General features: G+C 40.6%; 1 protein-coding gene across 2 annotated transcripts in view; it reads left to right on the top strand.

The window, feature by feature from the left end:
• Window positions 1-275: 275 nt before the first annotated feature.
• The window catches only part of GSK3B (glycogen synthase kinase 3 beta), a 152935-nt gene continuing 133267 nt past the window's right edge, over window positions 276-19943 (top strand). For both annotated transcript variants that reach the window (XM_051779970.1, XM_051779971.1), the window contains exon 1: window positions 276-508. In XM_051779970.1, coding sequence (XP_051635930.1) covers window positions 421-508 — 88 coding nt within the window. In that variant the 5' untranslated portion in view covers window positions 276-420. The remainder of the gene's footprint in view (window positions 509-19943) is intronic.

Below are 19943 nucleotides of genomic sequence, written 5' to 3' on the forward strand. Positions count from 1 at the left end.
GCGCGGCGGCGGGATCGGAGGAGCCGGGCCGCGAGCCTCCGCCCCATGTGACTGGCGCCCGGGGTGGGGGCAGCGAGGCCCAGTGAACCCACCTCGCTCGGGAGCGGCGCCGGGGGGAGGCGGCTCTCGGACCCACCGGCGCGGCCGGGAAGGATGGTCGTGTGAGGAGCGGGCGGCGCGAGGAGGAGCAGGAGGAGGCAGGAGAAGAAGCAGCAGCCGCCGGGCGACAGAGACCGAGAGGGGAGGGGGCTTCCCCGGGGGGGGGGAAGGGGGGGTCCCGGCGTTTCATGTGGCGCGTCCCGCCCGTCTCCTGCAGCTGAGCGACCGAGGGAGCGGCAGGCGGGCCCGCCGGGGCGAGGCGGAGGGCGAAGGCAGGAAGAGGAGAGAGGTGATCGCCGTCGGGGCAGAGCGGGGGAGACCATGTCCGGGCGGCCCAGGACCACCTCCTTCGCGGAGAGCTGCAAGCCGGTGCAGCAGCCCTCGGCCTTCGGCAGCATGAAAGTCAGCCGTGAGTATCGTGCCCCCCTCGGATCGGGCGGTGAGGGCCGCGGGGGCTCCCCCCGCCCTTCGCCCGGGCGGGGAGCGGCGAAGGGAGCCCGGCCCCAGCCCCGGCGGCTCCTTTCTCTCCCCTTCCCCCCCCATTAACCTTGAATAGGCGCACGCCGCCGCTCCGTGCGGGGCCTGCTGGACGGAAAATCCCGGTGGGTTTGTCCTCGTCCTTAGCTCCTGGTCGCTGCCAGCGGCCTCTGGCTCGTTAAAAAGCCATTTTTTTACCCCCTTTGTGAAACGGATTGGGAGCTCCGTAGCCTGTATTTCCTTTTTATTCCCCACCACCACCACCACCTCCTCCCTCGAAAGGAGGAAACGAATTGCAGGCACACAGGTATGACCGTGACATTCACGTTCATTATGTGCGCTTTTTTTTTTTTTTTTTTTTTTTTAAGCTCTCTTGGCTTTGAAGGGGAGAGAGCATGGAAGGTTTTTCCATGCACCCGTAGATCGGGTGTGAGCACCTTTTAGTCCAGCCCATAAAAGAAAAAAAAAAAAGGGAGGGGGAGGGGATCTTACAAAAGGTGTCTCTAATATCCTCCAGGCTCTGGTAAAATACTCAATAGAAGGGATGGGAAAATGGTTATTTTGAAATAACTAGTCTGTTGGCTTACATGTCGAGCTCGGCGTTCCTTCTCCGATTTTCTGATCAGAGGAATATTTTTAATAATGAGGCCTGTGCTTTATTCTGCACAGGCATGTCAGAAATTGTCCTTAATGTGTGCCCATCCTTCGTATTTTAGCTGGTGGGGTTAGCTGGTGTATGTGAATTGAAAATATGTATTAAATCTGAACAAATGTACATTGTGAATACAAAAAGGCCCTGTTCTGTGCCGCTAAAGATCGGCTATGTGCTTAGGGAATTTCTTAACTCCGGATTTGAATATGTTCACATTAACAACTGAATTGTTCTTCCGGATTCATATTAACAGTGTAGTTTTCAGAGATACTTTCCTTTTTCTTGCGGAAATGCAGGGTGACATCTTTATGAGACCGGGAATGCTCGACATGCATTGCCATTCGATTGATCTATTTGATACTCGTGTACAGCCACACCTGACATGGCTCTGTGGGAGCCTGCCTGTATCTATCACATAGTTTATGCATTTCATTCCAAAGGGCTGTGAGACCGTGAGCTTTTTGACAGATCAGAAATCTTGATGTTTTTCTGCACTGAAATGTCTTCCACTGCGGTCGAGGCTTTGAAGAGAGCATTTGGCTCAGGGGTCTGTAGTCCACCTTGTATCTGCATGATCAGTGTGCCAGCAGCACTTCAGAAAACATGAGTGCAGTTAACCCATATTAGCAGCATGAGAGCATATGTTTGATCCGCTCCAACATTAGCATTTATTAAGGACTACTGATTTGTACTGGGAAAAAACATTGGTGACTCCATTTTAATTTATTGCTTTACTTTATAAGCCTGTGGAATGGAAAGCAGGTCTTGTTGATCAGTATTTCTGCAGGTGGCAAGCGAGACCTCAACCTGTCATGCTCAGCAACTAAATTTGTCTTATTCAGGCACTGCAGTTTGATTCTTGAAAGGTCATTGATGCTTCTTTCCCTTTTATTTGGGGTCAGAGACTACACAGATGTTTGCCTGTGAAGAGGGTGCTAACTGATGCAGACTTACAAGTTTGCAAATATGATTCAATCCCAAGTGTATAACACTGAGGGAGAAACAAAGGCCGTAGCATAAAGCGCATGCACTTGTGATAACCCCCCCAGTCGCTCTAGTCATGTGCTCCTGGTCCTTCTGCTGTCTGGAAAAAAATGTCAGAACAAAGCAACAGAACCACACTCAAGGACTCTGTGGGAAATGCAGTTTCTGTTTTCAGTTAATCCATCCATGTAAGACAGCCTGGGAAGTTAGCTTTTTTTTTTCTTTTTTTTTTTTTTCTTTTTAAGTGAGAAAAATTCCAAGGTGTCAAAAAAGGCGGTCCTTTGCTGGTTAACAGGAGTCTTGGTAACATCTTGGTAACATGATGTAGCAAGCTATCTATTGACCGATATTAAGTGCTTGTGTGGTGAACAGAGAGTTTGGTCGGCTCTTTTGTTTTTGTTTATATATATATATATGTATATCTACAGATACTCAGTTGTGTTCTGAGCCCCTTTGAGTTAAATCTGGGACAGAAGAGTCCTCATGAAATAGGTAAAAATTGATAGACTGGTATCTTCTGAGTCTCTTGGACATCTTTAGAACCTCTGTCTTGGTGTGGGTCTTTTGCAGGGAGTAGAACCTGACTTGTTTAGTGTCAGCCTTTTTGCTTTTATGTGTAAGACGGGAGGAGCACTGAAATCAAATGATGAAGTCACTCCTGCTCTGGTGTCTCTGCAGCTATTGCTTGTCCTGGCTGAGCGCTACAACAGTTACCTAGGAAGGATGGATTCAAGGGATGAGAAAGGGGTTGATAAAATGCTGGAAGGAGGGTTCAGTGTTCCTTGTGTTACCAGGGAGGAGCACTACTAGAACCGTGCTGCGATGGCCCTTCTCTCCAAGGTATATGGGGGAGAAAGGGTGAGCAAGGATTTTTCATCTCTTTGCTGTGTAATTCATTGGATTTATGAAACTTCATTCTCAGAAGTTGGTAAGAAAACATGAGCCTTAAAGGGAAGGATGGGAGATTACCAACAGCTGCTTGTCCTTTGACTGTTGGGAAAGATGACTTCTCGTGTATTGCTCTCATTGCTCTGTAAGGGGTGTTACAAAGGTTTTAACATCCCCACAACAGTAGGAACTTTATGGCCTTCATGTATCTCTTTCAAGCCATACATCCACCTTCTGAAATCTGACTATTTTTATTTCTCTATTTATAGAGAATCCTCCATACGGATTTTTACATTGAAGTCGTTCTCAAATAGGGTATTCTTTGTGCGGGTCAGTGTTGCTGGTTTGTAGGCTTTACAGGAACAAAAAAAAAAAGTGTGTGTGTTCCTTGTGTCGAGCCTATCCTTCAAAAGGAGGGAGCTGAACTTGCAGTTCTCCACTTGCTGATACTATCAACCTGCTCGATGTAGTGTGAGAAGAGATATGAGCTGGAAGCTTTCTTTTGTTCTTCACCTAGTTGCTCTTGCATTACTTCCAGATGTACCTTGTTTCTCAAATGGGACAAAAATAATCCTGAAATATAAGGGGTAGTCATGCAACACATAACCAAAAATATCTGTATAAAAATAGAAGTCTCAAAGTTTGCAGTTTAAGAATTTTCATTTAATGACTGTAGAATTGATTTTTTTTTTTCCTTCCTTGAACTTCTGGAAAATAAGTGTTTCAAGTAACGCCAAATCCTTGTAGACAGCAGTACTTATTATAACTGTAGCCAATTATCTTGATGGTCTGCAGTAAATAATGTCTTGGCTAACGCTTGCCATGAGAGTTTTTTGCTCCATGTGTGACTGTCATGTCTCTGTAATTGGTTCTGCAGAATTTGTCGACTTGGAGGGTGAGGGAGGCAATTTTATTTTCTTTAGCTAGTTCTGATGTTGAACACATACTCTTTGTTGCAAAATCTAAAGGACAATCTTGTAATAATTCATTTTGGACTCTGTGGAAGAATGTTACAGTGGTGCCAAACTTGGGCTTCGTTGTTTTTCTTTTCTTCTTAGATTCACTGGGGTTTTTTTGTACTGTAAAATCTCCTGAAAGCACAATAGCTTGGTAAACCTGTATTTCTGTGTACTGTTCACTCATGGTACTGCTGCTGGCATTTGAGCATGATACCTGTTTAAAAGTGGTTCATGAAGGAATAAAATCTGTGAGTTTGTTCTCTCTTAGTTGCTATTCCACAAGCCAGTACATAAAAGTGACTGCTTTTTAGGTAGCCTGTGGTGTCTAGGTGACAGCTGAGTTTAATGCCATGTGGTGTCCAGGTAGGTGTGTGGGAAGAGCCTTGGAAAAGAGCACCCTGGGCCCCTTCAGGGAGCAGGAATGAGTGGGGTTGTTGAAACAGGCGAAATGATCGAGATAATACCACCTGGTGTTTCTCAACCCAGTTAGGGTAGGGCCCTCTCTATTGCTTTGATAGCAGTTTCTGCCTAATTGGTTTCTGAAACTGAAAGCCGCCCATCCTGCTTTCCTTGCTGGAGAGAGGAAGATCCCTCCCTTCCAGAAGCCTGCTGAGCGGTATGTGTCTGGCCGTTGCTGATCCTAGCCCTGTCCAGCTTTCTGACTGCTGCTGGGTGAACAGCTTTCCTCATGCCTAGACTGGAAAAAATTGCACCAATGGGGTCAGCTAATGAACACGTGTGCAGGAGTGAGAAGTGTTTCGTGCTATAGTGTCCCAAAGTCGTGCCTTGCAGTCTGAAAAGGAATAGAACAACTGTCTGCTGTACTTAATTCTAATCCTGCCAAACTATTTGCTCTTTATTCATGCCATTAGGTAGTTGAGCAGAAAAACAACTAATTAAAAAAGCGAGGCCTGCCAGTGGAACCTATCAAATGATAGTTTGACTAATTATTGTGCTGTGTCCTCCATGTCTTATTTTTGTATGTTGTTTTTGTTTTGTTTTTCTTTTTTTTTCCTTTTAAGACATACTGGAGATTATCCTAAACCTTTTTCTTTTCATTCCATCTCTGTTCTGCACGTTTCCTCTTCTCTACACTGTTTCTTGTAGGTGATCCCCTGTTGTATTAGCACTTGATTCACCTTTTGTGTTTCTTGGCAATATTGTAACCGTCTTGTTCATCTGTTAATACATCTGTGGAAACCCATATGGCTTATGGAGTATATTCCTTGCCTGTATGAGTCCTGGCTCTGGAAGTTGTATCACTTTGTTAACTTGATAGGGTCTTATAAGTATCACAAAGTAGTAGAGGGGACATAAAGAAAGTAGCAATTCTTTGACATATATTGCTGAAGACCACCCCACAGACTGAAGGGTTTCCCTCTACTGCCCCAAAAGAGTTCTTTCATTTTCATGTGTTCTATCTTTAAGAGGTATTTTAGTTAGAACATAAAGGATTTTTTCTTTATTGGTGTCAAGTTTACTCACTACAGGTCTTCATAATGATACAAATCTCTGGAATATGGGCTGTTGATGTTCCCTGACCCCATGGTCTCCCTCAAAGTGGATGGATGGGTGATGTAAGGAAGATCCTGAAAGCCCATAGGGTATCTGTATCTGAAAAAGCTTGCAGTTAAAGCTTTGTGCTGTGACCAGCTCTAGCATTTTCTTAAATGAATTAATGCTAAACCCCTTAGTTATTTGAATGCATGAGCTAATAATGTGCAAGGTGGTTGGAGAACGCTTGGAGCCTTTTGATTCAAGCTGTTGGAATATTTTTATTTTAAATGACTTTAAGTCCTATTTTAAACTGTTACCTTTGAGTTTCCAGAAATTTCTGTAGAAGACTTAAGTCTTGAACATTTTTCTGGAGTTCTCTCCCTTTTGATTTTGTTAAAAAAATTTAACTTTATTCTGAGGACTTTTAGTCACCCATAACTAGTGTGGGAAGTGCTAAAGTGGCTGTCTCCTGCAGTAGCTATATGGCTGGTGCAGTTACTTGGCTGCTTTCTGAATTTAACGAGCATCAGCCCAGTGCAGCCTTGAAAGACAAACAAAACTTTTGAAGTCAAGCAACTGGGGAAAGGAGATTATCGGAAGTCTGAATGCCTCGCAAAACAGCTCTCCACTTTTTTCTTTGACCCAAGTCCATGTGAAATCCAAAAATTTGTCTTTTCTGAACTTTTTTCAGTAAGTTGCACAAGTAGGTGCTCTTCTATTTACATATGTTGAAAATAAATGCTAATTACAGCTTTTACAGGAAAAAGTACTCCCTCAGCCATAAGGGCTCAAACCCATAGCGTGCTCTACAGGTCAGACCTCCTGTCTTCAGATGCAACACCAGGAACCCCCTTGTCACTTCTGATCTTATGGGGTATTTTACCAAAGTGCTGTATACGACCACTGGGAGAGGTTTAGGTTTGGAGACATAATCCCACTTTGTATTTTTGAGTTGATTTAAAGTGTAACCGTTGGAGTGCATTGTCGCAGTCTGGTCTTGAGGTGAGAAAGGTGTGAGGCGAGGTAGCAAAATACAGGTCTGTGAGAAATGGCGTCAGCATCATAGTCGTGCTCAGACAACTGTTCCTGGTCAGTGCTGCTGTATCTCATCAGATAGAAGCCTAAAATTAATCTCTACTTGAAGCTTTACAAACTGGATTTGGATAACAACTATTTACTTTCACCCAATCTTCAGAATCCCTCCTGCTCCTGTATGTGCCAGCTTACCATTCCATAGAGAGAGGGTCAGTTATTTAGGTGCAGTCCACGAGAACAGTATGTTTGACTCAGTCCTATATTTTCTAACAGTGCTGCTGTGTGATGTTTTGTCAGGGCAGTAGAAGAGGTAAGATGATGGTATTTCAAGAGAAATACATGTTGGAGACCGTACTGAAAGCACTGCTATATATCTCTGAGAATTGTCAAAAGGATGGATGCCCAGAAGTCATACTGCTGTGCCTCTAAAAGAAGTGGACAGTGATTTTTCTTGTGTGATCAGTGCTATCAAAGAATCTTTTCATTAGGTGCTCTTGCCACAGATGACTTGTCTGTTGTTCGGAAAAGGAAATAAAGCAAAGCAGTTCACTCTGTACTTTTATCTCTTGCAGACGGGAAGTAGATCTAAGCATTTAAGGCAGTTTGTGTTCTCACCTAGTCTGTCTTATAATGGAAGAAAGGAAAATGGTAAGATAGGTTGTCAATGTCAAGCACTGAGGGCTTTTTTTTTTTTTTTTTTTTAACAAAAGCCATGCAGCAATAGCTCCTTCTGAAGGGATGGCTCCAGTCCTTGCCAGGAGCATTGCTACTTCTCCATGGCAGCGGATCCTGCATTTTCTGGCTTAGCCTCATCAGTTGAGGAAGGGGCATTTAAATGTGTATCAGTGCTTCCTGCACAGGCACTTGACTAGTCGGTTGACTGAATGAAAATGGGTTGCCAGGTATCTTCCATGTGGATTAATTTCTTGATGATTTGCCAGGTTTCTGTGTGGTTAATATGGAGTCAGTTTACTTGAAGGAATAACGCTGTGGGCCTGCAGTGGGCCTTGGAGCCTACCACAGGAAATTTGCTTCAGCTTGCATGTAAGAACTTAAAGCTGAGAAAAATACAGCTTTATAGCTTTGTAATAGGTCCGAATGGGGCTGAGTGTCTCTTGCTTTTTAGGGTGTAATGATCAATGTAGCCATGTTGAAAGTATTTTTGTGTCTGAAAAGTGTCTCTTAAAGATGACATATCACAGGAACGTGTAGTGGTTACAGTTACGTTGCTCGATGTGTCTCTTCAGGCTGTTGGACTACTAACAGGTTTCTTCAAATATGCCCAAGTGCCTGACAGTAGATGATCAGTAGATCTCTTGTTAGGATCAAAATGAAAAGGGAAAATGTTTCTCATTCCCACCACTGTATAAATAATGCTGTGGAGGGTGTATGGGGCTTAAAAATATTGTCCCTGCACTGTGCTGCTCTCTTTGCATGAGGATAAGTGTTTGTGTAGTGGCAAAAATTGGCAGTCTTTTGGGTCAGAGCACTTAGAAGGAGAAAAGTTGGGTGTTGGCTCTGAAGTTGTAACCAGAAGGGAAGCAGCAGCTGAATTTTTCCAGCCGAGGCAGACGTCTTACAGCCACATCATCTCTCCTGACTTTTTTAGTAGGAATATAATTCTTGTCGGCTACAAGCCCTGTAGTTCAAAGTAATATCTTTTGCCAGGAATGCGGGCAATTGTTTAGTTTTCAGACAGGCCAAGAATATGTTTTGCAGAAAGATAAACTGTGACTGTTGCTGCGAGGAAGAATTTGATTTTTCTTGCAGTGTAGAAAGAGGAAAACTATTTAGTCACAGTTGATAGTGCCAATCTGTTTTCTTGAATTGCACCCTGCTGTAAACAGTTACGTAGAACATATAATGCCATTTGTACCTCATCTCATCTGCTTAGTTTAAGTATCTATTTAAAAAAAGTAGCACAATGAATTGACCTGTATGAGTGGGTTTCCTGGAGAGAGGAAGGGGACACAAATGCATCAGCCTAAACAAACAGAATATTTGATTGTTGGCCAAGTAAGTAAGAATCATTTGGTGCAGATATTTATCCCCATGAATGAAGCCCACAGCCATAAATTAATTTCCCAACATCTGTGGGATTCAGTATCAGAATCAGAAAGAATGTTTTGTGCCTTGCTTAGAGAATAAAAGCTTTCTGGCAAGGCATCCTCTTTGCAGGTGAGTAGATTTAAGGCTTCTGGAATGTTTTTTCTTTATATATAACAATTGCTCAATTGAAACCTAAAGAAGCGGAAAACAGTGTTGTCCTTGAGAAGATCATATCTGTTGACCATTTCACTTCTAATCTTTCAGTCTTACTCATGATTGTGTGTACTGCCTTGGGAACCATGGGTATGTATAGTGTCATGCGGCACAGTAGTTGCAAGTTGACATTGTTTTCTGTGTTCCTCAGAGAATAGAGAAACATTGCTAATCAAATTTGAGTTTTAGAGACTTGGGAATAGGTTTGCCGAAATTGTTAATTTTGTGTTACACATTGTACTAGCCACAACGGATCGCAGAGTTGATTTGAGTGCTGGGGAAATGCTTTAAAGGCCCATGGAAGGCTGGGTGATTTTTCTGTTGTCTGGGTTTGTCTTCTGGTGGATCAGCTACTGAATGTACTGGAGACAAAAGCATGAGGTTTGTGCCAAGGGGGTGAACTTTACTACTCCAGAAATCGTGGACCCAGACTTCAGAACTGGTCAATGAGAGGGCAGGCAGAGCTTTAATTTCAACTCCCAGAAGGGAGGATACTGGCATTTTTAGATTGAGCTCAGCTTGAGCTGGCCTCTTCCTTGATCAGTGCGATGGGCATGAGCTGGTTTGGGATTGTGTACGTGTTCTTATTATGCAAGTGACATGGGATGGCAGCTGAGTGTGTTTGATGGACTCTTTACATGTCCCAGTAATAATGTTGACCCGCAAATTCTCTGAATGTCATTCAATTGGAATGTCTTTTAGAAACTTAGTTGGCTTAATGGAAGACCTTGATAGGGTAATGAATGCTACCAAATCTCCAAATCTCTTCTGGTTCATGATAGACTCAACTTCAATGGACTGAAGCTTCTCTTCAGCTAGAGTTACTGAGTTTCAGTGTCCATGGAAGCTGACAAGGGCATTGCTGGGATGACAGCAAAGGAATGACGGCTGTTTTCCCAGGTGGCACGTTTGAAATGCCTATGGGATTTTGGAGACAGGTACAGATATTCATGAGGCAACAAGCAACATTTTCTGTTTGGTGTCAATGCCATGGATTTATGCAATAGCCTGTGGATTATTTTTTTTTTATGATAGACTGGATTATTTTTTCAATGGTAATATTTGAGCAGTTCATGATTGACTGTAAATTTTTATTATAGTGGGCTGACTCTAAAAGGGAGTAGTGCAGAAATGTTTATGCTGTGTCCCTAACTTTTAATAATTATGATACTTCAGAAATGCTCATTGAGACAGTGACACTGACTGCATTTCAAAATATCTGGCGAAAGCCTAATTTTATTCTTACCTTGTGGCATAATTATAAAACATGAATTTCTTCTAGAGTTAGTTTAGAACATGTGGTATCTACATATGCCTTTTAGGTGTTTTTAGTTTATTTGAACACTCTGGAGTTGGTTTTTTTTTTGTTAATTTTGTCCTTTTTTTCTTTTAAATGAAGAGCAACTGAAACTGGAAAGGAGTTCCTGGCAGACCAGTTCAAAATCAGTAGGCTCCAGCTGAGAGAAATCATGATAAATTGTCCTCTAGCAACTCCTTTTACTCTGGTACTCTTTACATGTATTTGAGTGTAGCAAGGCACACCCATATGCACTGTCAGAAATATGGAGGGGAGGAGATCATCTAGATTTGTGAGATTTGGAATTTAAACCTAGACCATGTGTGAAGGCTTTGCTTTAAAGCTTCTGCCTTAAATCTTTTACAGACTGCTCTAAATGTATGAGCACAAAAGTTTATCTTTACATGCAAAGCTGCTCATGGTATTCTTGTTTGAGTATCTGGGAAGACTGGTGAGCTGTAGGCTTTAACTTGCTTATTGTGGCTATTTACACTTACTGTGTAATCCAGTGTCTTCTGTACTGTGGTGCTGTCACCTCTCCCAGCATTCTTGTGTGCTGCTCTGCTTCCAGTGAAGTCTGAAAGCCATAGTGCACTGGGATTTGCTGGTGTAGGGGTTCACCTGCAGAGGTGAGCCAGACTCACCTGGTCTTTGCAGGTGTGCCTTAAGTCTGTGTGAAGGGAGTTAGTAATTCTTGCAGGGGAGAAAAACTCAAACCCAAGGCTGCTGGGGTGGCATCTCTGACTGGTATGCTACTATGCTAAATATTTTTCTGGGAATTATGAGGAAGAAGTGTATGGAAAATATATCAGTAGTCCATTAAACTGTGGAAGTGATGCAGGGCATTTATGAAGAGAACAAAGTGTTGACGCTGAGGACTTTTGAGTATTATAGTTTTGCTTTGAGACTGTAGGTGCAATTCTTTTATGACTGTAATGTATTTGAAAGACCTGTTATTTCTGAGTATAGTAGAGAACAAAGACAAGTATTTCTAAAAAGTCACTTAATATCCAGGATTTTGTCAGGAAAACTAGTTAATAAAGGTATAGGGAATTTGTCTGCATATGAAGAGGAATAATTAGCTTTCAACTGACACTAAAGAGAGAAGATGTTCCTGAACTCCTGAAGAGATGTTTGTTGAAATCACTTGAATTTCTCTGGACATGTCTTGTGCTGTTTAACTTCGATTTCTCATTTTGTCTGTATTAAAATGAAACCTACTCATACTTAGGAAACACACAGCAAGTTAGGTAGTCATTATTTGACCACTGTTATTTCTTAAAACTTCTTCAACCCTAATATATGGAATTATTCTGTGTGTGGAATTGGCTCTGGCAGATGTATTACTTGTTTTTGTGCTTAGGTAGAAAGTCAGTCATTAAACATTAAATATTCAACGGCCTCAAATTACCTTTCCCCCATTTTTAAACGAAAATACAAAGAGCTAATGCAATAATTCTAGCATTCTGCCAGATTTGTAAATTATATATGAAATGTTCTCCTTTGTAAAATGTACCTCTTTGGATGTCCTGAGGTAGACTATATAGTGTGTCACTCTTCAAATGTTGTGAAAAATGGAATGGAACAATAGTGACGTAATGGAAGCTGGGAAGTCTGACTTGAGAGTTAGTGCTGCTACTGTAAGTTCAAGAGTGTATTTTCTTCTGTAAAATGCAGGAAAGTAGGCAGTTATGAATCACTTTTGCTTCAACTTGGCATAGCATTAAGGAAAAAATATTCCTCTGTGCTACTGGGATAAATAGCTGAAAACCTCCAGAAGTTGTTCAAAACTACCCTTTTAAAAAATATTATGCTCTTCAGATTCTTACACAGTGACCCATCCCAATGCTGTTCTTTGAAGAAAAGAATATGTAGACCACATAAATGAAACTTCTCCTAAAAGGAGATCAGCCATGGAACGTGCTGGTAAATGGAGTCAATGATGTGGCATGAAAGTGCTTGTTTAAAAATACATCATCCACTAAAGACTTCAAATGTCTACTTTTATGGAATACTGCTGATTTTTTTCCTCCAGGAATTCTGTCACTGCATCATTTTCATTTTTTTGGCTTTATGCAGCTGAGAGCTCTTTGTTCCCTTAAACTGTTGTTGGATATGGGCAACAAGATGCCGTGCTGGAGAACTGTGTCATTTATTGTTAGGTAAAGTTACCAAATGTGCTAAAAATGGAGGCCATATGTGTATATATAATTTAAGGTGTATATCTGTATGCATGCCTCTTGTTAGTTGCTTGGATGTTATTCTTTTGGGTGTTTGCTTATGGCTGCTCTGCTCTCGAAGACACAAAAGTGGATTAGGCAATGCCTTGATCTGACCCAGTATATCTGATCTTACAAATGAAATATCTTTATATTGTCAGTGCTCACTTTCACAACGTTAGCTACTTCATATATTCTGGCAGAAAATCAGACTTCTGTTTGTCTAAGAAGGATCTGCAGCCATTATAAAATATATGTTCCTTTGAAGTTAGTCAGGACTCGTGCTCAGACTAGAAGGGTGGGTCAAGTGTGTTCTGCAGAGTTTTCTTTAGTGTAGAAATAAGTTTTTTTTTGCAGCTGATCTGAGTAAAATTTCTAGACTTGCAGATTACACTCCATCAGAGGTGCTCCAATGACTGAAGAGCATGTGTCTTGACAAAGCAGTGGTACCTAGTAGGGTGAAATATAAGAGGGGCATATGTTGTCTCTTAGTCTTCAGTAAGATTTGGCTGTGCAGATAACAGGGTGGGGAGTAACAGGGAAGGTAGATGTGCAGAGAAGAATTTGTAGTTAGATGTTTGCCTGATGGCCACAAGTCAACTGATGTTGGAGAACTAGCAAATCTTTTACTGGATGTATTTACAGCAATGTCATGTAAAATACGTGAAGTTAGCCTTCTCACTTCTTGGCATGCTAATGAGCTAAAGTGCAGCACCTAGTTTTGGTGTTGCACTGGGAGAAGAGTAGTTGTAGCAAAGGAGAATGGTCAGAGGTCTAGAAAATGTGCTTTAAGGGAACACTGGAAGCTCTGTGGATGACCTTTTTTTTTTTTTTCTTTTTTTAGAGGAGACCGAAGGGAGATTTCTTTTGACAATGTTCTCAGTACACAAAAGATAGCTGGAAAGAAAAGACTAAGCTGTTGTCTCACCTGCTGGAGATGAAACAATCTGTGGTCTTGAACTGCAGCAAACATTCATTAAGTTAGTTGAGTCAACTTTTAAGAACAGGAACTGGAATAGATTAGGGAAGCTGTCAGATTCCCAGTAGTGCCTGTTTGAAAAATGAAGATGTTTGCCAGGTAATTTATATATAGAAGTTTGGAGAGGTCTTAATTAAGACAACCTGTAGTCCCCTATGGAATTATTTTATGTTGTTCCAGTTATTTCTGCATGGTCTTGGGATGAATTTCAGTTATAGCACACTGATCCTCTTCTTTCTCCCTTGGGATGAAGTAGCCTTGTGTTACTGGCATCTTGCTGGCAGTTACTGGATGTGAAGATAAGGATTTGTGAAACAGGCCACAGCTTTAACACTTCAAAGCTAGATAGATCATCCTAGAGAAGTCACCTAGTCCAACCCCCTGAAATGAGCAGGGGCATCTTCAAGGGGATCAGGTTGTTCAGAGTCCTGTGCAGTCTGACCTTGAATGTTTCTAGGAATGGGGCATCTGCTACCTCTCTGGGCGACCTCTTCCAGTGTTTTCACTACCCTCTAAAAAAAAATTCTTCCTCAGAGCTAGTCTCAAAGAACTTCCTTAGTGTTGGAGTTTAGGTAGATGTACTGTGTTTGGAAAAGCAGTTGGGGAGTGCTTTTAGTTAGAGGTTTTAAAACTGCTCTGAATTTTGTTTTTTGGTATGAGTGCTTTTCAAATGAAAACTTGGTCTAGTTTGGTAGTCCTGTGCTGCAGTTGAAAACCATAGACTTTCTGTGGGGGATTTCTTGAGCTTGCTTTGTGTGGGTCCTGAAGAAAACAATGCTTTCCTTCAGTTTTTGATCCTGTGGTTCTTACTTCAACGCAAAAGAATTTAGCGCAAGTGAGGATCTGCTCAGAGCTTCAAGCATAGACAAGGACCCTACTGCAGTAGCTGTGTAAGTACCAAGCTTCTGTTAGGGGTATCTGTCTGCCCAGAAGAGCTTTGAATGTATTATTTGGGTGTATTCATCCCTTAATATATAACTGTCTATTCACAGCAGTTTCTTTAGTTTTAATTTGATAAAAGGGTGAGTGTCTGAAGATGGCGTGTAGAAACCAGTTCCATAGAGTATGAACCAAGGAAGAAAATAAATTCTTGGTCTTGTACATTTGTGGAATGCAACTAGTTATATTGTTTTCGTTTTATTAGTGCCCTGGTTCAAAGATTTGATGTGGATCTTAAATCAAAGAGTTACCTTTTGTCACTTTATAATCTAAATTTTTTATGGATTTTAATTGACTTATACCTAGCTTTTTGACATACAAATAAGATGGATGTGTGAAACTCTTAAGTCTAGAGTTCTCACATGAAAAACTATAAAAATGCTTTAGAGCAAAAATGATCATCTGCAGTGGTACATGGTTTCCCTTTTGATGCAGAGACTTTGACTAGAACTTAACAAATGCTTTTTCTGTGCCTTCAGAGCTACAGTCTTATTTAGTACACATGTGAAGTTACTGTGGAAGGTCCGAATCCTGCACTGCTGTAAATATAACTGAATTGTAAAGGTCTGTTGGTGCCTTGCTTCCATAATCCATGTGATCTTTTGAATATTAAGAAATAGATGTCATTAATTTTTTTCCTTTTATTCTACTCAAGTGAGAGAGAAGAAAAGATAACCCAGAAACCTTATGCCAGAGTCCTCCTAAGGTACAGTAATAGTCCAAAATGAAATGCCTTGTATTTTTTTCCCTTTTAAATCTTTGGCTGATGGAAGTATTAGATGGTTAGCTGTAAATGTAAGCAAGGCTCTTGCTGGAGACTGTCGTACTTCATTTCTAGGCAGTGCTTTGCTGAAGGCTGTGCTTAGTGTTTGCTCTGACTTTGACACGCACAAAACAGTCCCATCTCTTAGATGGCGTAGACTGTTGGGGTGTACAGTTCTTTTTTTGTCTGCAGCTGTCATTGTCTGAATGATGGAAGAGTTTACAACTTGAGTATTGTGGAAAACTTGTTCCCCTTCCCTGTTGATAACTGTGAGAGACTGGGATGCCTCTGCTGACGTTCTTCAGCTTCAGTGCTGTGGCAGTGACAAGAAGTCAACAAAATAACCTGGCATCAGAAAAGGCAGCAAGGAAAGAAGTTAAGGCAGAGCCTAACCAAGTAGTCTTTTTGGGTTATTGGAACTGTTCAGATTGACTGAGTTTTCTGGAAATGAGGCTTTAAAGTTATTAATAACAAAAATTCAAATAAATAAATCCCCTCTCTTCCCCAAGCATGTCTTTGAGTTCAGGATGCATTAGATGAGTATGAGACAGTTGGTAAGTGAACTGAAATTTTAAGTTAATCATTGAAGTAACTTTCTTGTGAAGAAAAAAATGGAGGAAAGTACTCATTGCTTTGTTTCCGTATTTGTAAAATATTAGTAACTTGTCTTCATGTTTAAGGACTCTTCTGGTTTAAATACATCTCACTTTCTTGGTCCTTTTGCTGTAGTCAGTATTTGTGCTTGAAACCACAAGGAACGACAGCTCTTGAATGGAGTTATCTGTAAAATGTTGAGTTTATTGTTTGTAATGCCAGAGTTTAGCTGATGTTAAGCTACAGGTAGAGTTTATTTTGTGAGTTTCATTTTTATGCAGCTATGTTTTACAAAGATAAGAATGTTTTTTGAGGGGAAAAAAGTAAGTGGAACAGCAAACTTGAAATTGGGTCTGGTTTAAAAAATGCACGTTTGGTTTAAAAAAAGAAATTAGTGTTAATTTGAAGTTTTATATCCTGCAGTATCTTAACCATGTTTTTAAAATATTTCAGAAGTCTTTGGATACTGGCTTTTGTACCTTTTCAGAGATGGTAATAGAAGCACATGCAAGTGGGCTAAGTTTCTAGATTTGGACTAACATTGATATGCAGATCAGTAGATCCAGCTGGGAAGTTTTTAACTAAGCATGCTACTTAAGTAATGCCGTGTACCCAAAAGCACTGCTTTTGTTACAGGGGAGGAGAACAGTCATTTTGGCAGTGAATGAAGGAGAAATTCTTCATTGTGCCACTCTTCAAACTCCTGCCAGTGGGAAGAAAATATGAGGTCTCAAGTAATTCAAGAAAATCTGAGTAACAGCAGTAAAATTTATACTCTTTTTATTTCACTGCATCTTGCCTTTTTCTATTTTTAAGCAGTCTTTAATATGGGACAGATTCTTACTTTTGCTCAGGTGAGCAGGAACGCTCCAGTGGCCATGAATACAGGTGCCTTAGAAATAGGATGCTGTAAGGTGGAGAGCTCAGATGTTGAAAGCCTGTCCTTTGGAAAGGTGCGTGGACAAGGTCCTGCACACGGCCGCTGGTGGGACTGAGGCATCTGAACAATAGAGCTGTAAATGTGGCCAGTGATTTGGGTTGGTGTTCTCCAGTGGAGACAGGGAAAATGAGAGGAGTTGTAGTTGCTGCTGCTGAGGCCACATGAGGAGTACTAAGCACCCACCTGATTACTTGAGCTTCACAAAAGGGAAGTTCAATACAAGCTAGGATATCAGGGGAAAGGCAAACCAGGCAATGAAACTGATGATAATTGTCTTAATTTTAGCGAAATAGTCTAAGAAGTTGTAGATTTAATTTTTTTTCTCTGTAAATACTTTGAGGGCAGAGTGAGCAAACATTAGTTTAATTACTGCATCTCCTTCCCTAAGTACGCTGCTTACATAAAACCAAGGGCACTGAATTTATAAAAGGATATATTTCTGCTTAAACCTCTCTATTTTCTGTTCTCCCCACCCAGTGAAAAAAGACTATTTAGAAGAACTATGCATCTTAAAGACTTGCCTTGATTGAGTACACACCCAGGGCTATAGCTTCCTTCAGTAAGAAGAAGTTGGACTCTTCTGGGAACCTAAAAGCTATTTTTCACTTTTCTGTGTATTGTAAGATATATATGAGAAGTTAAAGCTGATATGCTTTCATAATTTGATAACACTAACAACATAACTCTCAGAAAAACCAACTTCAGCCTTGCTGAGGGGGATGTTCTGGCATATATGGAGACATCCTTTGTTGTGACTTGAAGAAAAAGCCTTGGTTGCTCTTGTTAAAGAACAATTGTGTGCCTTCATCCAGACCACTAAAGTGGCTGGAATAAAGCTAAAGTGAATAAATAGAAACATTCTAATTTAGTTGTTCATGGATGTGTATGAAATGTTTCTTTGTGGCCAGTAGTAACTAGAACAGCCATGTAGCTTTATCGGATGTTGAATTGTCTTGACTTGCATTCAGTTTAGGAATTTTCTATACCAGCAGACTTGTTTTATAGTTTCCAAGTCCTGTTTAAGATTTGAGACCAGTACAAACCAGCACAAACCAGCATTCTTCTGTAGGATAGCATCAGTGTTTCTCCTGAATGTTTTCCATCAGGAGAAAATAAATAAACTAAACTCTACCCTGTATTGAGTATTTGTTCAAGTTTTCTGCCATTCTTTAAGAGGCATTAATATCTTTTGTTATTGCCTCTAGCATATTAGGAACGTTCACAGATTATTTAGGGGAATCCCCTTCTCATTTTGAAGTCCATAACATAATGTTTTGGTTGTAATCAGAGTTCAGGGACTGAATGAGTATTAAGCAAGGAACATGTCTCACTTGAAGTTTAAATTGCTTTTAGCTGTCACCATTTGAGCAGCCTGGTTTGAACTTGGATTATTTGACATTTAGAGGGGAGTTGAATGCAGTATCTGACATGTAGTGTCTAGTACTGCATGTTAAGGTGTAGTGGAAACCAGGTTGATTTGAAAATACTGTAGACATGCCTTAAGGTACAGTTAAATTTCTGTGGAATTGTTGAGGTGAATGGGGTTATACTGTTAGAACAGTCTTCTGTAAGGCATTAGTGTGACAGCTTGGATTTTTAAATTCAGTGTTTAGATTATTTATCTATAAATTCAGTGTATTGGAGAAAAATGTGGGAGAATACTTAAGTCATAATTAAGGCTTGCTTTGGGTTTTTTTTGGATAGGGAGAAAGTACATGCCATGTTTTGTGCAGAACATCCTTAACACAATTGTAAGCCTTATAAATGAAGGCAGCTAGATAAACTTACTCAAATTCTTTTTAAAATGCAGTTTTACTTCTCCATCTGGCTTTTCCTTTGGGAGCGTGGTGTTTTGGGTTTTTTTTGTTTGGTTGGTTGGTTTGGTTTTGTTTTTCTTTGGTTTTTTTTTGTTGTTTTTGTTTTGGGTTTTTTTTGTTAATAATAAATTTTTGGGTGCCTCTTTTTGCTTTTAGTGAAACAATATATTCTAGATGTGGGTAGAAGAGTTCTTTCTCTGATCTTCTTGACCTCTTTTCTCAAAGGATTTTATGAAGGGGAAAAAAAATATAAAACAAAACTGGTTTTGCTCAGAATGCCTCACCTATTTCCACTTACTGTTCTCAAGTCTCTGACCTACTAACAGCAAAACCATTTCTAGAGAGTTTTTTATTTCAAGATGTCAGGCAAAAGTCTTGGACGAGTGTAGGCTGTCAGTGTTGAGTGTGGTTTGATTGTGAAAATTTGTTTTCTAATGCTTCTGCAAGTGAGGAGGTTCAGCATCATATATGCCCAGACAAGAGCAACAAAAATTCATTTTGGCAGGGAGTTAACACTAATCAAGTAGTAAGACATCAGTACAGTTTGTGGTGTTTCCAAGCATAGGTAGCTTTTATTTGGATCATGACTCTCTAAACTTTTCTTTATTTCAAATTCTGTTTAATTTCAATGAAAGTGCATGCAAGTGTCAGCTTATATTCTATTTATTTTTAATGTACTGTTAAGGCATGCCAATTTGGGGGTTTTGGAGTATTTTTTCTTCTTCCTGTTGACTCCCCTGCAGTGGTTCTTCTGCACTGAACATTTTAGCCGAACTCTTGGTTGTTGGTTTTGTTGTGGTTGTTTTTTTTTTTCTTTCTCCAAGTGACATTTCTTAAATGGATAAGCACAGCTTTAAAGGAAACCTTAAAGTGAATTTTCTTTTCATTGCTGTTACGTTCCCTTTGGTAACATGGAGTGTGTTGTCCTTGGGCAGTTGAGCTTAGTGCCTTAACCAGTCTGGTGAGTGTTGCTTGTTGCTGGAACAGAGACCTGCCTCTGATCCTACAGGATGCTACCAGATATGTAGTATTGGGAAGACCTACCAGAAGTACACTGAGCTCTTACTGTAAATGTGTCTGTTCCATGAAAATAACATGCTTTTTCGTTCCTATCAAGGAGGCCAGAGTGGGGGTGCACTTTGTTGTGGCAGATAAAAAGAAATTATCATACATAAAAATGAAGCGCCAGTTCAAGGTGCTCTTTGAGGGCGTTTCTGCTGTCTTGGTTATTGTGAAGCTTTAACACAGCAGGCAGTGAAATTAATTGTATTTACAGAGTAATCACTTGGTCATTTGGAGTAGCTTGACCACTGCAGGGTTTAGAAGTTTACTCAACTCTTGGCACAACCTGTAAAGCCTGGCAGGTCATGTCTTCTGGTTATGAGGTGTCAGCCTCTTCCAGTGCTGTCACATACAGTTTATAACCGGATGTAAACAGGCTTGAACTTACAAACTCTGACTTAAAGGCTTCTTGTTTGTTGTGGGTTTTAAGTTTTTTTGTGTGTGAAAACCAAAATACTTAGCCTTTTTGATGTAGAACCA

This window comes from Manacus candei, unplaced genomic scaffold (assembly GCF_025592945.1).
Source record: "Manacus candei isolate 608988 ecotype Guabito, Panama unplaced genomic scaffold, ASM2559294v1 h1tg000014l, whole genome shotgun sequence".
Taxonomy (NCBI): Eukaryota; Metazoa; Chordata; class Aves; order Passeriformes; family Pipridae; genus Manacus; species Manacus candei.